The 16,379-nt window shown below is 49.1% G+C and overlaps 4 protein-coding genes across 4 annotated transcripts; 1 reads left to right on the top strand and 3 right to left on the bottom strand.

The window, feature by feature from the left end:
* Nucleotides 1-2,053: 2,053 nt before the first annotated feature.
* N7511_010071 (GID4/VID24 family protein) lies at nucleotides 2,054-3,901 on the bottom strand (the record flags this gene model as incomplete). Its single annotated transcript, XM_057132448.1, has 3 exons — nucleotides 2,054-2,244; nucleotides 2,315-3,815; nucleotides 3,884-3,901. The coding sequence occupies 3 exons, from the start codon at nucleotides 3,899-3,901 to the stop codon at nucleotides 2,054-2,056; spliced, it is 1,710 nt and encodes a 569-aa protein (XP_056980436.1).
* A 1,555-nt stretch (nucleotides 3,902-5,456) lies between these two features.
* Nucleotides 5,457-6,846, bottom strand: N7511_010070 (uridine-cytidine N-ribohydrolase; the record flags this gene model as incomplete). The annotated part of the gene is made up of 5 exons (XM_057132447.1): nucleotides 5,457-6,011; nucleotides 6,082-6,398; nucleotides 6,457-6,661; nucleotides 6,720-6,727; nucleotides 6,789-6,846. The coding sequence occupies 5 exons, from the start codon at nucleotides 6,844-6,846 to the stop codon at nucleotides 5,457-5,459; spliced, it is 1,143 nt and encodes a 380-aa protein (XP_056980435.1).
* A 223-nt stretch (nucleotides 6,847-7,069) lies between these two features.
* Nucleotides 7,070-10,339, top strand: N7511_010069 (PXA domain-containing protein; the record flags this gene model as incomplete). The annotated part of the gene is made up of 3 exons (XM_057132446.1): nucleotides 7,070-7,580; nucleotides 7,669-8,479; nucleotides 9,379-10,339. 3 exons carry the CDS (start codon nucleotides 7,070-7,072, stop codon nucleotides 10,337-10,339), a joined length of 2,283 nt encoding a protein of 760 aa, XP_056980434.1.
* A 1,110-nt stretch (nucleotides 10,340-11,449) lies between these two features.
* Nucleotides 11,450-13,191, bottom strand: N7511_010068 (uncharacterized protein; the record flags this gene model as incomplete). The annotated part of the gene is made up of 3 exons (XM_057132445.1): nucleotides 11,450-12,605; nucleotides 12,664-12,685; nucleotides 12,744-13,191. The coding sequence occupies 3 exons, from the start codon at nucleotides 13,189-13,191 to the stop codon at nucleotides 11,450-11,452; spliced, it is 1,626 nt and encodes a 541-aa protein (XP_056980433.1).
* Nucleotides 13,192-16,379: the final 3,188 nt, after the last annotated feature.

The following is a 16,379-nucleotide window of genomic DNA, read 5'->3' as shown; positions in this document are numbered from 1 at the left end:
AGGAGTTGATATTAAAGCTGGAATGCGTTCATGAATTGCTAAGGAGTACCGGATGGAGTGTTATAAAAGCCGAGCTGGGTTGAGAATTGTGAGAGTTCATTGATTCTGCTCTCGATCTATTTATCTTTCTATGTGGCGGAATGTGACCTCTGTCCTATTCTTTTGTTTGCGTCCTCTTCATGTTTCCCTGCCTCTCTCCAAGGGATTTAGCGTGCGCGACCTGGTGTCCTTCGAGACATTTCTTGGTCTGGCTTTATGTGCCCGAGTAATCTCATATCAAGTGTAAATGATTCTATTGATTGATTGATTTCTGTGTCATTTTGTAACAGGTTTATAACAAAAGTGTTGTCACCCTGTGCAACCAGCTCTGCCTTTGCCTTTCCATTGTAAATTGCCGGTATCACCTTCGAGTTCTGCTATATTAGGTGGTGGATATTCCATCGTTTTGGGGGTTGGTGAAGGCGGCTCTGGTATGTAATTCTCCGGTACATAGTGAACAACCTCCAAAAATTCAACATGCAGCGATTCGTACCCAATCATCCCAAGATCCTTCAGCTGGCCTCCCGCGTGGATTATACCTCATCTTTTCTTTATAGATTCTTTCTCCTTTCTCGTTGGCGAACTTGATGAAGTAAATAAGCCGCCTGGAAGTTTGTCCCTGATACTCACAGGTGCCTTCTTTCCATATTGCAGGAACTTGGCCCTTGAGCGCCGCCGAGGGATACTCAGCTGGATTTTCACCATCAATGTGCCAGCAAGGTAACCCTCTAAACTTTTCAATAGAAGAGATCGTCCCCTGATCTAACTCTACAGGGAAGTAGATTGTTAGGACCTCATATAGCATTTGAGGAGGAGGGATCGTGCAAGTCACTCTGTTTCTTTGCGTGTTTCGTTATAGTCTTCTTAGGATTCTTTGCACTGGCACGTCCGGCCGATCGAGTAGTAACAGGCATAGTGTGATGGGCTAAAAAGCCGGTGCCAAACACAACATAAGAGGGTGAGAAACAAAACACTGCACTTCCAGACAGGCTTCCTTTCCATCTGACCGACCATTGTTTTCCGGTAGGTCACCCAAATTACAGTGTTTAAAGATTCCGGCAACAATCGAACTATAACTGCCGTAATATAAGTCAACTTATCTAATACAGTACTAGTACTTAAGGGTATGCTCGGTTTTACTCAGTGAGCAAAAAGCGGCAAGGGAAAGCCAAGACTTGTCAGGCATTATCCTGTATGCAGTAGACTATATCCTTGTATAACGATCCCCGATTTTGAGCATCCTTATCGGCCTTCATTCTGCAGGAGTTCTGATAGGCCGAATATGCCGATCTCAGGCGTGGATTGGTGAATGTCGCCGAGAGATTCAGGGCAGTTGTATGCGAATTTCCTCGCGATCAGACCCGGAGCTTATTTCTGACCCGACGGGTTAATGTATGAAGTGGACACTGGACTTTGCGGAGCCCCGCGTTTTCAGTTCTTGAATTATCTAGGATCATGTCTAGCTTGCAGTGGCTAGGAGACTGTGGATACTGATCGCGCCTCATGCATTGTCCTGACAGAAATGGTCTGTCGGAGCGAATGATGAGCATGTCAACTGAAATTCCACGGAAGACCTACATGCCATCCTAGGTAATAATAAGAAATAGTGGATTCGAGCTGCCGTGCTCAATGAAACATGTCAATATTCCATGACAATGAGGAACAATGAGACAAGAGAAGCCGGACCTCCTAGATTCATACATACAAACACAACACAGAAGAAGGGGCGAGACATCCCGAGATATAAGTAGTACCGAGTGATAACCACTCCAGAGTGATCATTTTGTTCCGCGACAAAAAATGCAGAACTGTCCCAAGTAACAGTAATAAAAAGCAACACCATCTAGCTATGCAAGAGTCAATTGGTCATGTCAGACGCCATATGACATGTACCCAAAACGCCAGATCATAAAAATTGAATGTTCAAATCAACAGGGCCAGAAGACTATTCTGTGCCAAAATCAAAGTTAAAACCCAAGAAAGAGAAGACAAGATGTGCACTGGTGAAATTGCTTCAGCGGAATCCATAAGAGGGTCTCATCATTTGTGGCCTCTGTGGCTTTAGGGAAAGCTGTTGGTAAGGAGAACTTCCGGGATCGTAGTACAGGCCTTCGATGTGCCCATCCTCACGACGGAGGGAGATGTAATAGAATCCAGAGATAGTTAAGCCTTGTCGGGCATCGGTCGGGGTAACGAAGCATCGTTCTAGAAATGTTAGGATCTGGAGTTCAATGCATACGCAATGGTGTATTGTTGCCTTTGAAAGGGAACTTACCCTTCCATCGCATCAGAATCCAACCAGTGGACAATTCCTCTGTGATCCACTTTCGGCTCACAAGCTTCTGAGCCATCTCGCCATCAGTCAGATCCTTGAATGGCTGTAGTTCTCGCCAATAAGTACTGTCAATGTCTGCATCGGCCTTGAAGTTCTTGGTCTCGAGAGTGTGTTTGTTGAAGTCAATAATTTCTCCCTCCAGGAAGGTTACAATGTGAGCATCGTGCGTTGGTGACGTTTTATCAGGAATGTTGTAGGCTTCCATCGTGCCGGACAAAGTCATATCATCGAGGTTGATGTCATGGATAGTAACCTTGACGGGCCAGTTCTCATCGCGGTTGTTGGCCAAATACCGGCGACCACTAGTGGTAGATACGCTGATCCTAGCGCTGTCGCTGCCATTCACAATAACCGGTTCACCGGGGGCGTGCGGGCTAGGAACCCGCTGCGGTAATACGGAGCACCCGGCGCTCGCAGCGCGCTGACAGCCTGAAAAGGCCATACCCGATCGAAGCCATGAACACTCCGGGGGAGGTGCGATGTTAGGAGTGTAAAGAATGAAATCGGTATCAGTCCACGATTTGTTGTCCATATCGAACGGTAAGCGGCTATCAGCGGCCGCGAGCATGCTCTCTTCGAGAGAGGTAGAGTACCGGAGGCGGTCAAGATAGTTGATCGTTTCTTTAAGGACATTACTGGAGAAGCTGTCAGAATGTAACTGGCGGTGAGCGGCGGCGCGAGCGCGCAAGTCGTTATGGGTGAGGATGTTGTTTGAGTCCGAGCGGTTGGAAGGACGATAGCGGTAAGCACGAGACGCAGACGCCACCCCGTGATCAGCGTCTTCTGATTCCTGACTTTGATCTGAGTACCGTTCCAGGAGATAATTTTCGAGTGTGCGAGTTCTTGAAAGTCGGGGTTGGCGTCTTGCGGACTGTAGCAACGCTGCCATTGCTGAGATTGGCGGTTGCCGAGATCGAGGACGGGCGGGCAAATCATCAGATTCAGGTCCTAGCAGTGGTGGCGGACCTGTTGTCTCGTGTCGCAAAGGTCGCGATGGGGCCGAGCCGCGGGTTGAGATGGCGTTGAGAAATGGCTGCACTTGGTCGTCATCTGATTCTTCGTCGCCGCGACCGGGAGCATCTTCATCGTCTGACCCTGGCGCCCAGCCATACAACGAGCGTGGATTTGCCATGCGCCCCTCGTAGTTTGGCGTTTCGGCCGGGGGTTCTCCGCGGCGAACGATAGGGATGCGACGGTTGATCTCAACCGAGGCGCGCTGGTTGGTAGGAGGGTCGTCGACCTCCATGCGATCTAAACTTTCGGGGGGTGGGTTTGGAGGGTAGCGACGTCGACGGTGTCGACTTAAAGAGGGAAGTAAAGGGTTGAACAGGGTTGGTCGCGATCGCAGGAAGTTCACGTTATCATCATGTGCGCTATCAGTTGGCTCGGGAGGATCGGGGGAGGACTGCGGAAGGTCTATCGGACTAAGAGGAGTTTCAGGCTACCAAAGTGAACTGATTAGTGGGCGAAGGTGAATAGGGTGAACAGGGTGAACTCAAGGGACCATACTGAGGAATTCGGAGGCATGATCGGAATCCGTGGAGTATAGGAAGATCGACAAGGGGTGCCATGCAGTGGCAAAAGTATCAAGAATGCAGAGGCCTATACAACGACGAGAAAGGGAAAGGAAACAGAAGCCAGTTGTGTGTGGAGTGGAAGTCTGTGGAGAAGTTGAACGTATGACGTCCCTCCGTTCTGTCTTTGACTTTCTTCCCTTCGACTTTCCCTTCAACCCTTTGGACCATCTCGACACAACCCAATACGCTAGAGAAGTGCCGGAGAACGTGGACCCTCCTGGGCACATCTGCAACGTGTGAGATGCCAAATTTATACATCGCCCTACTGACACTCCCCGGCTCCTAGTGTCGGCAATCCGGATCTTGTTTCAAATGGAGCAACTCTCATGTATCTTGACGGTGTGCTTTGCCAGATGAGTGGCGAAATATCGGGTTTCGCGCTCAACGGTTCATATCGAACGTGCGCTGGACAGGTTCGAGACGACACAACATACATACTACAATAAAGCTCAAGAGCATCAATCATTCCGAGTCTTGCCTCGGTGTCGCGGCGGTCCAGTCTTCATGTCAGTCAACTCCGGCATCGACATTGCCCTTTGGGATCTAAAGGGCTGTCGACCAGCTTCTAGGTTCAAAAGGTTGCAACAAACTCTCAGTCTACCTCATGAATCGGCAGAGACCATCCTCCAGATGTTGGCGAAGCCGCAAAGGTCTGTCAAGCGAGGGCTTTCAAAGTGGCAAAAATGAATACAATCGAAGCTGTCAACTGCCTTGAGTCTCCAAATGTGCTGAAGTCTATGTTACAGAATTCCATGACTGTCCAGCGTTTGGCATGGATGCGGCACTTGACTCTATGATCGTTTGCAACAACCCATGGCTAAGCTACTAGCCAATGCAAGTCACTGAGATGTGAAGCAGGTCCTGCTAGATGAGAGCGTAGATGCTGTGGGGCCTGATATCAGTCACTGTGGTGGTTGATCAGAGATGCGTTGTATTGCCCAGAGGAAAGAAACATACCATGTTTTTATCAAACTGGCTGCTTGTAGGTAAGCAGTTCTTCGATATTCAATTCGGTCATTCAGAAGATAGACATTGGAATTCATTATAATCCGCCGCCTCGTGAATAGTACAGAACTAGTTGTATAAATGGCCCACAGTGTTCAGTGTCCATCATAGATATGTTGAAGCTATGACAGCGCCTGGGTTAGGAACTGAAATGGATGAAAAGGTCGTTCAACGTACAGCTCTGAAGACTCCTGGTTGTGGCCTGAATGAGCTCGCTAGCCCTGATGGATTTATTCGCGAGTGGTGATTCTGAACAAGTGTTTGACTTTATTTTCATATGCATAGTATTGCCTGGCATGTTTAATATTGAAATAACATCAGAAATGCATGAATGTGCTTGAAAATGTCTAGACATGCCACTAGGAATTTCGTTCTATGGGAAACAAACTTTCTTAAGCTTCCAACACACATCAGCTGATACGGTCTTTGAAACAGTTGTATTTACTCTAGCAGATGTATTTATCTAATAATGAAAGCCTCATACGTTGAAAGATCTATCACTAAGCATTCAACGAGTTTCTTGTCGAGTTGCAATCGTCGGCCAGCTGAATGCATTGCAGAATCATATTCCAAAAGGCATCGAGATCAACTCCCCTTGGAATAGCAACACCTGGACCCTGAACAGGAGTGGCGATGGAGCGACCTAGCTGGCCAGTAGCGGAAACATCTTTTCCATGCTTACCATCTGTGACAATACTGACATGGAATCTTTCACCACCCTTATCATCGAAGGCAAGGGCTTGGTTTGGATACTTGTTGGCAAATGCAGGGTTCAAAGTTGACAAGATCACAGCTACAGCCAGAGGGTCATGCAGTGGAGGTCCGGTGGTTAACCCGAAAGCCTTTTCGTAGGTCGAAGCAAAGAATGTAAGTAGGGCGTGCAGGATTCGTCGAAGAACTGTTGGCTCTTGAGTGGAATGGATCGAGCCATGCAGGATGCGAGTTTGAATAGCCTCTGACGCTAGGACCTGATGTGTAAGATCTAGGGCAGCAATGGTGGTTTTTGCAGCAAGAGTCGGGTTGCTGAATATTGACTCCGAGGATTCGGGGTCACACTGTCACGATCATCCATGTTAGATGTGCTGTTGGAAGGTATTGGAACTCATCCGAAGTAGGCAAACATACATAGATGTTGAACTCAGCCCATGGCGTCACATTGCCGATCCTAGACTTTTCGCCCGGGAGTCTGCTCATGGGGGCATCGGTGAATCCCTCGCCGATGGCACCACCCATGAGACTTAGTCCCTGGATGTGATCCACCACCTCGGGGAATGTTGCAAACAAGAGAGCAACATTTGTCAAGGTTCCAGTTGCAACAACCCATGGAGTACCTTTGGGCTGCGCAAGAAGCGCATCTCTCATAGCCGCAATAGCGTTCTTATCAGTGATGGGAGCTCTAGATGCCTTGGGGAGAAGGTCAGTTCCGTCAAGACCCGATTCACCTGACAATATCTCAGGTTAGCCTAAGATATGCATTGATACTACTTTGGATTTGCCTACCATGAATATCAGGTGCATGCAGAGCAGGCCGAGAGAATGGCTTGTTGCTTCCGGGATAGACAGGAATATCGGGCTTGCCGATGGCTTCCAGAATGCTTCCTGCATTGGCGGTTGTCTTCTCTAAAGAAGCATTTCCGTGGATTGTGCTGATACCAAGCAGATGAAGAGAAGGATGAAGAGCGGCGATCAGGATCGCGAAGGCATCCTGGATAATTCTATTAGTATCGGTTCCGATGCCTACCTTAGGTATCTTTGAGGCTTACATCATGCCCTAATAGATCGTCAGTATGCTATGCTTGAACACGATCATGTTGACTATCATGTTGACTGACCAGGATCACAATCCAGCCACAAGGGAGTAGGGTCATCTTTGTTCATAGGATCTAACATGGTCAGGAGAATAGAGAATTGGCAATGAAGAAGAGAGTCTCGACATCGCAAGTAAACAAGATCCCCGCATGAGATAAGCCTTATCTACGAGCAAAGCCCTAAGCCCTAACTGCCCGATTCGGCCATCGACTTTGATGTCATTTGTCGACTGTCTCCAACGGAGCACCAGAGCTCTCGGTTTCTTGCTGAATAGGCCATCCTGGAGATGTCCGCATAAAATGAGATGAATGACCCTCACCGCTCCGGGCTTCAGCCGATTTCCCACCTCAAGGCTGGGGCGACAACCTCCAGCTCCAGATCCACTGCGCTGCCCGCCGCGACGACACTGCAGCCCCCTTCGCGTCCGTCCTCTCGAATCCGAACAAAAAAGACCAGCAAGGATGAACCAGCCGATGCGGCCAGTGACCGGGCGACAAACGCCCTAATCCGACGCGTTCTATGTCCACAGACAAGCAGCTATGGGGCGTCCTCTCCACAGCCTCCGGAAGAGCTGTTACCTCCCCTCACAAGCTCTAACGACGTTGATCGTCAGCTGTACGCCCTACTCGCCATAATAATTAAAGAATTTGTTTATTCGTGGTACTCGAAAATCACCCCTGACCAAGCTTTGGTGAATGAAGTGCTACAAGTCATCGCTCATTGTACACGTGCTCTGGAGCAAAGACTACGGCAAATCGATGTTGCACAATTAGCCTTGGATGAGATCCCCGGACTAGTGGAAGCACATGTCACTTGTAAGACTTATATATTCCAAAGTTCTTCTGCTCGGCTACCATGGTTGTTCCGAGGAAAGGGGAAGCATGTACTAACTCCGCCTTCCAGCGTACAGACTGGCCAGGCAACGGTCGCATCTCTCAGGGCTACCAACGTCGTACCGTGCGCTTTATCATGAGCTAAATCCTCACCCTGGTCTTTCTCCGGTGCCTGATCCAATAGATCCAGACACAAGCACGGAACAGAATGAGAATGAAATAGTATATCGACGTCTGCTGGCAAACGGTGCCTTAGCAGTTCTCCTTCCAACCGAGGATCTGGAGAACAGCAGTGTCCGAGCGCTGGTTGTCGATGTCATTGCAGACCTGATCCTTGGAAACCAAATCAGTGGCAGAGCATGCAAAGGATGGTTCATCTGGGAAACTATAACCAAACTCGCCGTGAGAGTGGGACAACGTCAAACCCCAGAAGACACAAAATCGGTCTCAGACTCTCAAATCAACCGGTTAGAGAAGTTTGGTTTGTTATCAAATCAAGACGATTCCATGAATCAGCCATCAGCGTCATTCTCAGCCACAGCCTGGATATGGAATGTTCTGCAGGGCATCTATCTTGGTTATGTTGCTTTGCATTTTATTGTCATAGGTCTGTTCCGTGTCGCATCGAGTCCAGGCCCGTCCTCGCACGGATTTAGTGTTTCAGTCGCCTCTTCGACTATAAATCGAAAGATAGATGGGATGGGGTCAGACAGTGTCACGGGGAAGCGCCCGGTTCTCGACTATCGGGTGTTTTCCATGGCTTCAGAGATTTTGGGAATCCCCTGGAGAATGCCATGGCTGAGTGGGCTGTTCGCTTTGTCCCAGCATCTGATTCTGGCAGGCCCAGGCAGGGTTGGCAGTGCCGACGGAGTCCTTGATAGGTGAGTTTCTATTCCTATCTTTTTTCCCTCTTCCCTATGCCCTTGTGCTCTCTGCGCTCTGCGACCTTGGAAATGATATACGACTGTGGAGCAAGGGTGCTTTCAGGATCCAAGGGGGGTGTCACCTGTGCCACGGTGGAACAAGAAGCGTCTTGCTCGCATGCTGCGTCAGTCACTTGATCTGTAACTTCGATACGATGCAGTTACGAGAATTACTGTATGGTCACTGTCAGGCTGACAGGGCTGTTCTGTGCTGTGATTGGCCGTGGTCAAGCTGGTCCGAGCCCTTGGAGATTGCTCACATCTTTTCTTTCTTCCGGGGGCCGGGCCTTTCCGTGCCGCTCTTCCACTTCATACCGACTATCAAGGCATATGATTTGAGATGTGAAATGAACGATCACATCTGGCCATAAGCATGTCGATCGCAACTTAAGAGGCTATGAAAGAAAAAAAAGTCGGCGCCGATCCCAGAAAAAGCACGATACGCCTTTTAGGCGCATGAAAAAGAGGCCCTGGCCGAGGCTAGTGATTTACCGGTTTCTGTCCAATGAGCGAAATTGCAAATTCGCAACTTGGCCGAGGTTCGTGCATGAAGCCCCAGGTACGGGATGTTAGCCGCTGCAGAGGGGCTTCATTTCCTCTTAGGAAAGGAATCCCTGTCACTGGCCCAAGCTCCCTCATCTCTGCCTAGGCCGATCTTGCTCCGTCTCTCTCCACTTGGCTACGGCCAGTTCTCATTTGATGAACTTCGCTCTAAAATTGAGTGGGAAAAAAAGGCACAACGTCCCGAGTGCTCCACAGTCGAGAGGCATTTTCGCTTCACTTTTGATTTCCTCTTTACGGCTTCTGCTTGGCTAAATTACTCCGACGTCATTTGAGAAACCATGCTGACTCCACAGATTCCTTCGCGAGACCATTGAGGAGTACGTGCTAACCCCCACTTTGTTGCCCAACCTTCTTCTTGCAACAAGGACCGCCTTGTTCCCAGCCAATACCCGCCCATCAACTCAGATAGCCGTGAACATTGGTATTCCGACTTCGGCTCCGCCACAGGCTCCGGCTACCAGTCAGAAAGCCCTCGCAGCCACAGCTTTACCTGGTACTCCAATTACAGAAAGCATTAGGGGACCTGCAGCAAGCGATGTCATTGGACAAAGCCTTGATCCCGGAAGCAAAAGCAATAGTGGCGGCAGTGGCGGGGGTCCAACCCCAACGACGACCTCAGCCCGCCCAGTGTCACTTTCTTCCATTGCAGCCGATGCCCCAACAACAGCATCGACACACGTGCCGGCTGAGCCGGAGAAAAGGGATGGCCCATCTGAAACGGAGATCGCCGCTATCAAGCGGCGATGTGCAGCTAGTCTCCTGGCCGTGATTCCACGCATCCTCGCACGAACCTTCTTTGGTGTGTGCTCGTCGGCGCCTCCGCCCTGTAGCGGTGATCGTACCTGCAGCACCAACAGTTCACTCTCCCCTTCCACCATTTCCTCCCCGCCTCCTTCTGCGGACGGTGGGGATCAGCAGCTTCGAACTGCACCCCAGGGGAACGAATCAACCCCATCGTCATCGATTTCGCATTCGGGTTCATCTCCAGTCCTGCCTGCAGGGAGTGGTCACCTTGCCGCTGAGCTTCTGCGCACAGATGACGATCCAGCTAGGGTTGGTTTGGAGGAAGAGTACCTCCTGGATAGGATCGAAAATGATATTCTCGACATTTTTGCGGATGAGTACTGCAACAAACATCTGATCTATTCCATTATTGAGACAGTACTGGCCAAGGTCCTCCCTGAGATATCCGAGCACAGCGTGGAAGACCTACTAGAGGACCGTGGGGTAGCACCAGTACCACCTGCATTCTAATCATAGTTCCAGGCTCGGTATCTGGCCGTTACTACAGAGTATTTAGACTTTTTCTGGTCTCATGGACTTGCGTTTAGCACTATACTTAAACTATTTTAATGATACATGTCTTACTCATAACCGGCATACTGTTAAACTCAAAATCGCAGTAAGATTGTAGGTTAAACAGCGTGATACGGAAGATAGGGGTATAATATAGGAGGTCCAAGGTAAAGGAAAGTAAGAAAAAGAAAGAAACAAAAAGAGGTGACAAAGAGACTAATCTGACATGCCAGGTCATGTATAAGCGACCCCAGCAACATTATTCTTTCCGCGCGAGCGGGCCCAATTTAAAGAAATTAGAAAGAAAAAGAAAAGAAGAAAAAGAGAAGAATCAAAGTAAGGAAAAAGAGCGTAAGAAAGAGATGCAATACAAGGGTTGCAAGAGATAGGGAGAGGGGGAGGGGAAGAGTACAGTATGCAACTGTAGCTGTAAGAGAGAGAGAAAAGCGCAACAGGGGGGGAATAGACCGAATCGAAGAAACGGGAAAAGCAAAAAAAAGCAAAAAAACACACAAGCAAACCCCGAAGAAAAGCAGAGACTCTCAGGTTCAAGGCCCTTGCCCGTATACCGCCAGTTTCCAGCCATTTCCCCATGTGCGCGTAGACGTTGCCGGTGCACGAGATTGGTACGCCAAATCCGTGCCATTCCAATAGAAGAAAGAGAAGAGGTCGCCCTCTGAACATTTGTATGTTTTGGGGGAAGTGTCTCGTTTTTGCGCCAGGACTTCTTTTCCTGGTAGTTTCAAACCAGAGAGGCCCAGCGAACGGGAGGAGAACAGCATGCATATATGGAAAGGGAATAGCAAAAAAACAACAGCAACAACAACAACAAAGCAGAATAAACATAAAACCGCCCTTGATAGCCAGTGAAGAGAAGGAAAGACGTAAACCGAATTCAACGGGAATGAGGAAGCATGACAAATTTGCAGGTGTATGGGGGAAGGGAATTCGTGTAGGGAGAATCTGGGTATATTCAAAATGACCAGAACCCCTGAAATGCAAAAACAACAGGGGGGAGGATGTGACGTTCATAACAGCGGCTAGGAACGAATGCAACGATGGAGGATATCAACCCATGTTATGGATGCTCCTCTTCTTGGTCACACGCGGGGCAATATCCTCTTGCTCATCAATGCGCGGCAAGCCACTGAACAGGGGGCCAGATTGGCTCTTTGCAAGATCCAACCGCTCCAGTAGCTTACCGATGGTTATGAACTCTTGTGCGGCAAGGCCAGCTGGCTGGTGCTCGAAGTAGCTCATCACCAGTTCCAAGGCTCGTCGGGCCTCGTCCTGGGTTGGAGAGCCTGGGGAGCTGATAGGGGAGATTGTTGTTGACTTGGACGGAGGCGGCATGGAAATTTGCTTGATTTCTGGATTGCTGCGGTTGCGTTTGATAACATTTGTTTGATCCAGACCAATGGGCTTCGATTCGTCGTCGCCCATTTCCAGCGGGGATTGTAGGGTTTGCACCGAAAGGGATTGTTGAAGCTCACGCTTTGTGTGTTTGTGGTCCATTGTTGCATCTGCCGTCAGAAGCGTTGGGTCGATAGGCACAAGAGGAAAGGTCTGGCTGCGCGGGCGGTTATTGTTGTGGCTGTTGATTGGGAGGCGCGACTGGCTTGTTGGTGTGAAGGGGCTTTCGGAGAGAAGGGTTGATGTTGGGCTAATCATGCCTGCTGAGGATGTTGTGTCCAGCGACGTCGTACTCTTGGAGTAGTTGTGTTGGTAACCGCCTGTCAGGTCGGGCAGTGCATCAGCAATATCCCGTTTGATTCCTTCTGGACTCAGGGTTGGAGACAGTGGGGATCCAAAGCCATCAATCGGCGAGGTGGGAGAAGGCCCTGTAGGGCTTTGAAGGGCAGAGCCTGTAGAGAAGTCTGTGTTGATACGGGTTGGGCTGTTTGATCCGCTGCGTATATCGGCAGACCCTCTGCGCACCTTTGCACCGAGTAGGTTGTTTCTGTGCTTGAACTTTTCAAGCCAGGCTGCAGTCAGCACCTTTTCCTTGCCCTCGGGGCAGCCACAGGTGCTAGCAAAGAAGAGAGCTTTCTCTTTGATCATCTCATCACTCAATGGATAACCGTGGCGGTGGTAATTTCTTGCCCAGTTGGCCAGGGCTTTTTCAATATCAGGGACTCGGCCCTTTGCTCGTTTAATGGGAGATCGACTCCCATCGTCAGGGTTGAGGTATTTCTCCTTTTGGCGGAGTACCTTTGAAACCGTACTAGAAAATAACTTTCGTTAAATTACATCAATGAAAATCCCTGGGGGCGCAGAAGTACCTTCTTTCAACACCGAACAATGCTGGTGATAAAGTCAGCCCTAATCCCGTGACTTTGCAGGTACACATGCACAATCTTACCTCCAATATCAGTCTGCTTGGCGGTTTTATTTTCCTCGTGATATAGGCACATTTGACGGCGATCATCATCGGTAAGCGTCCTGCGTGGCGTGGAACCTCCAGTTGAGGTTTTTCGCACTTGAGGCATGGGAGCGGATGGCGATACCGAAGTCGGAGCGGATACATGCGGAATTCCACCTTCTTGGAAAGGTGAGTGGTGGGTGAGCATGCTGGGCCAAGAATGAGAAGGCATGGGAAGTGGCATCGAAGCGTAAGGTGGTGGTATTGACATGTTGTAAGAGCCATCCACGGCCATGAGCGGCGCTGGGCCATAATCAAACCCGCTATACTCCGGCATCGGGGGAGAATGTTGAGGCGAGGTGAATGCACCTATTTCCACCCATGGTGAATGTGGGAATTCGCCATCTGGAGCATGAGACTCCGTTTCCATGGGGGTTTGGTCCTCCATAGACGGCAAATTTCAGAGTGAGATTGAATTTTAATACCGAGGGAGTCCTTTGCCCTTGATAGGCTCGAGATTGAAAGAGAATGGCCGTCAAGAAGAGAGACAAAAGAAATCCCGGGGAACAATGAAACAATCTAAGGGTAAGACAATAAGAGCCGATGCATGTTCCACTGCTTCTGTCAATCCGTATCAAATTACCGAGAGGCCCTGGGCAAGAGAAGAAGTGTCAGGTAATGCCCCGAGAAGGATAAAATAACTGTGAGCTATCAAGCTAGGAGAGGAATGTATACAATATGCAAGAGAGAAGAGGTAAAATGTGCACATGCGGGTAAGGCAATGGAGTTAAAAGGAAAATCCGGAGCCACCAAGGGCCAGGGCGATCAGTATCGCGTGGATTGACAGAACTTGATCTCGATTGCAACTGGCACGAGAAGCCCAAAGTCCGGAGAAACCATGATAGCCTTCCCCCGAGAGGAATCCAGCCGACCTGAGTTCTCATTGGATAGTCAACTAAAAAAGCCCATCCGACATGATCCAAAAAAGAATTATAATAAATTGGGATTTTGTAATTTCGAAATAATCCCTGCGAATGGAGGGGGTAACGGCGTCTGGTTGGTTGGTGGTGCTATATTTTGCGCAGGGGTTGCATACTCGTCAGGCTCGAGTCGTATTACAGCGTAAGGGTATGGAAATGTCTTTTTTTTCTTTTTCTGTCTTCTGTTTCTTTCGTTTCTGTTATTTTCAGTTCCTCTTTTTTTTGTATTTTTCTTCCTTTCCTGATTGTAGTAACCCTAAACAGGGATTGAAGCTGGACCCCCGTCTACAATACAGTACTGTATACATCTTAACGTAGGTTCAATCAGTATATAAGTTGAATGTGACCATCGATACCCAATATGGAGCCAATTTCCACTAGTAGGTAACTTCGGCATGACCGTCCACCGTTCATTCCTCACCTCTTAATCTATGACGGGTATCTAACCCTTCAGTGGCTGGCCGTTTTCGCCTCGCTTGAACCAGGCTTGGAGGGTCTCCCCGAGGACTGAGTCAAATCAGAGTGCATCATCCGCGGGGAGTGGAATGGAGTTCGCTGGAAAAAGCGCCTAGATCGTAGCTGATTTGCTTAGAATTGGAGAGCGGATCGATAAACCGCTGAACCTAAAGCCCGCATCGCATCCGTGTAGAGGGCGATCAAAGTGGACCGGGAGCAGCGACGATGCGGCAGTGCAAGAGATAGACATTCTCATTCGGACGCTGTAGTTGACATTCAACAGTTTGCCTTTTCCCAACTCAACCAAAGAGAAGGCGAAAACCAAACATTCTCAAATCTTGGACCTCATGTGATATGTTTCAGGGGGGGGGCACGGTGCCCGTAGACAGTTGAGGGTAGGTGCGAGAGGTCTCGATTTTCTCTGTAAATAGGGGAGTGGTCGAGCAAATGCCTAGATTGGACAGATTGGCCATCAAATGGGGGAGGGGGAGAGACTATTCCTGGAGAGGGGTGGGAGGAGTATTATGGAGCCTGGAGGAGCCGATCTAGTAGTGGGTTCATAGCAAACGACAGTCGACACGGTAAGGGAAAAAAAAAAGAAAAAAGGAGCAAATAGCAAATAAGGAGCAACATGGATCATTGCAATAGACGAATAGACCTCTTAGGATCACCTACGGTCGATACCAGCGTCCGATACAAGGGCCGAACGAGGACGCTCACAACTGACCTATCAGGGGCCCAAAGAGGCATATTCCAAAGTGGTTGGAGCCCTGAGAAGAGGGGAACCTCCCAATGATGCGTAGTTTTTTGGCGCTAACTTTTCAGCCTTCATTTCTCCACTTGATCCACTGCGGTACCCTCCGGCCCGGAAACCTTTACGCTCTGCACGGAACTCTGGAAGTATAAGGGCTTTTGCGGGCTTTGTATTGTAGAAATCACCACCTCTGACGTCTTTCCGTTCTGTAGGCTGTCGCATTCGGTCCCGGTCTAGCTATTGCTTCGATACAGGCTCCGAGAGCCTCCCCTCTTGTTCAACAAGCCCACGAGGAGGCCGGATGTGAAATTGGCCTGCCTCGATTTCATGAGCTGGGATCTCTTCTCGAAACACACAGCAATGTCTACCCGAAAAAAAAAAGCGAAAAAACAAAAGCAATGTGCAAATGAAAAGAAGAATGAGCTGGCAAGTCACTGACAAATCCAAGTCTATCCCTCGATCTAGTGTATAGTATAGTATACTGTACCTAGTGTACAGTATGGGCAGGTCTGACCCTGTCAGAGGCTCTGATTCGGTCGCAGGGCCAATCTTGCTTACACTGCCATCTTTTGCTATGCGTCTAACCAGACTCAAAAAGGGAACGTGCTATGCAATCATGAAGGTATTAAATTAAAACAAACCAAAACTGACTAGCGAAAATCAGGTTCGTTAATGTCGGCCGTAGCCCGGAGCGAAATCGTATTCGATCACCAAGTGGGCTGACGCCATTGGAAAGAATGCAATTTCTTGCCAAATAAAAAAGCCATATCGTCAAAGAGCACAGGAATTATCTAACCAGTCTAGACCCGGTCAAGATTGAAATCGCCAGCTTATGGACGGGATGTACGCATATTTGCCTCTCTCTGTCTGGTCCGTCATTTCTTGGCAATGATCAAGCTCCGGGGCGAAGTTCCCGTTCAAAGTCAGGCACAGACGCACAGAGGACACAAAAAGAGGTGTGTGGACAAGGGTATTGAGTCAGGTACGGATCGACAGCCCGTTACAATCTTGCCCAGGCCATCTCCGTGTAAGGTGTCAATTGTTGCAGAATCTTTCATGGTTACTCGGCTAGACATTGTGGAACTGTGGAGAGATGACAGAAGGAAGGATTGGGCCAGTATTTGAAGCTTTGCACCAATGTAACATCAGCCATGGCATGATGGTACCTCACACATGGAAAATCGTGCCTCTCCGGGCTATGACTCCGGGGAAGAGCATGGGCTAATGCAATGCAATGCGACGGGGATTACCGCTGGATTCTCCACGAGAGAGAGAGAGAGAGAGAGAAGAGAGAGAAAGAGAGAGAGAGGAAGCAGGGCGATTCCAGAATAGTCACCTGATAAACATCCAGGTTGACGTATACAGATGTTATTCCTTTATAAGTTACAGTATCCGATACACATAGTGCAGCTTGCAGTAGCTTGGAGAATCCTGCCGATCTTGCAT

This window comes from Penicillium nucicola, assembly GCF_028828085.1.
Source record: "Penicillium nucicola strain IBT 29836 chromosome Unknown utg000010l, whole genome shotgun sequence".
In the NCBI taxonomy this organism is placed as follows: domain Eukaryota; kingdom Fungi; phylum Ascomycota; class Eurotiomycetes; order Eurotiales; family Aspergillaceae; genus Penicillium; species Penicillium nucicola.
Note: the sequence above shows the minus strand (reverse complement) of the source record. Positions and strands in the feature narration are given on the sequence as shown.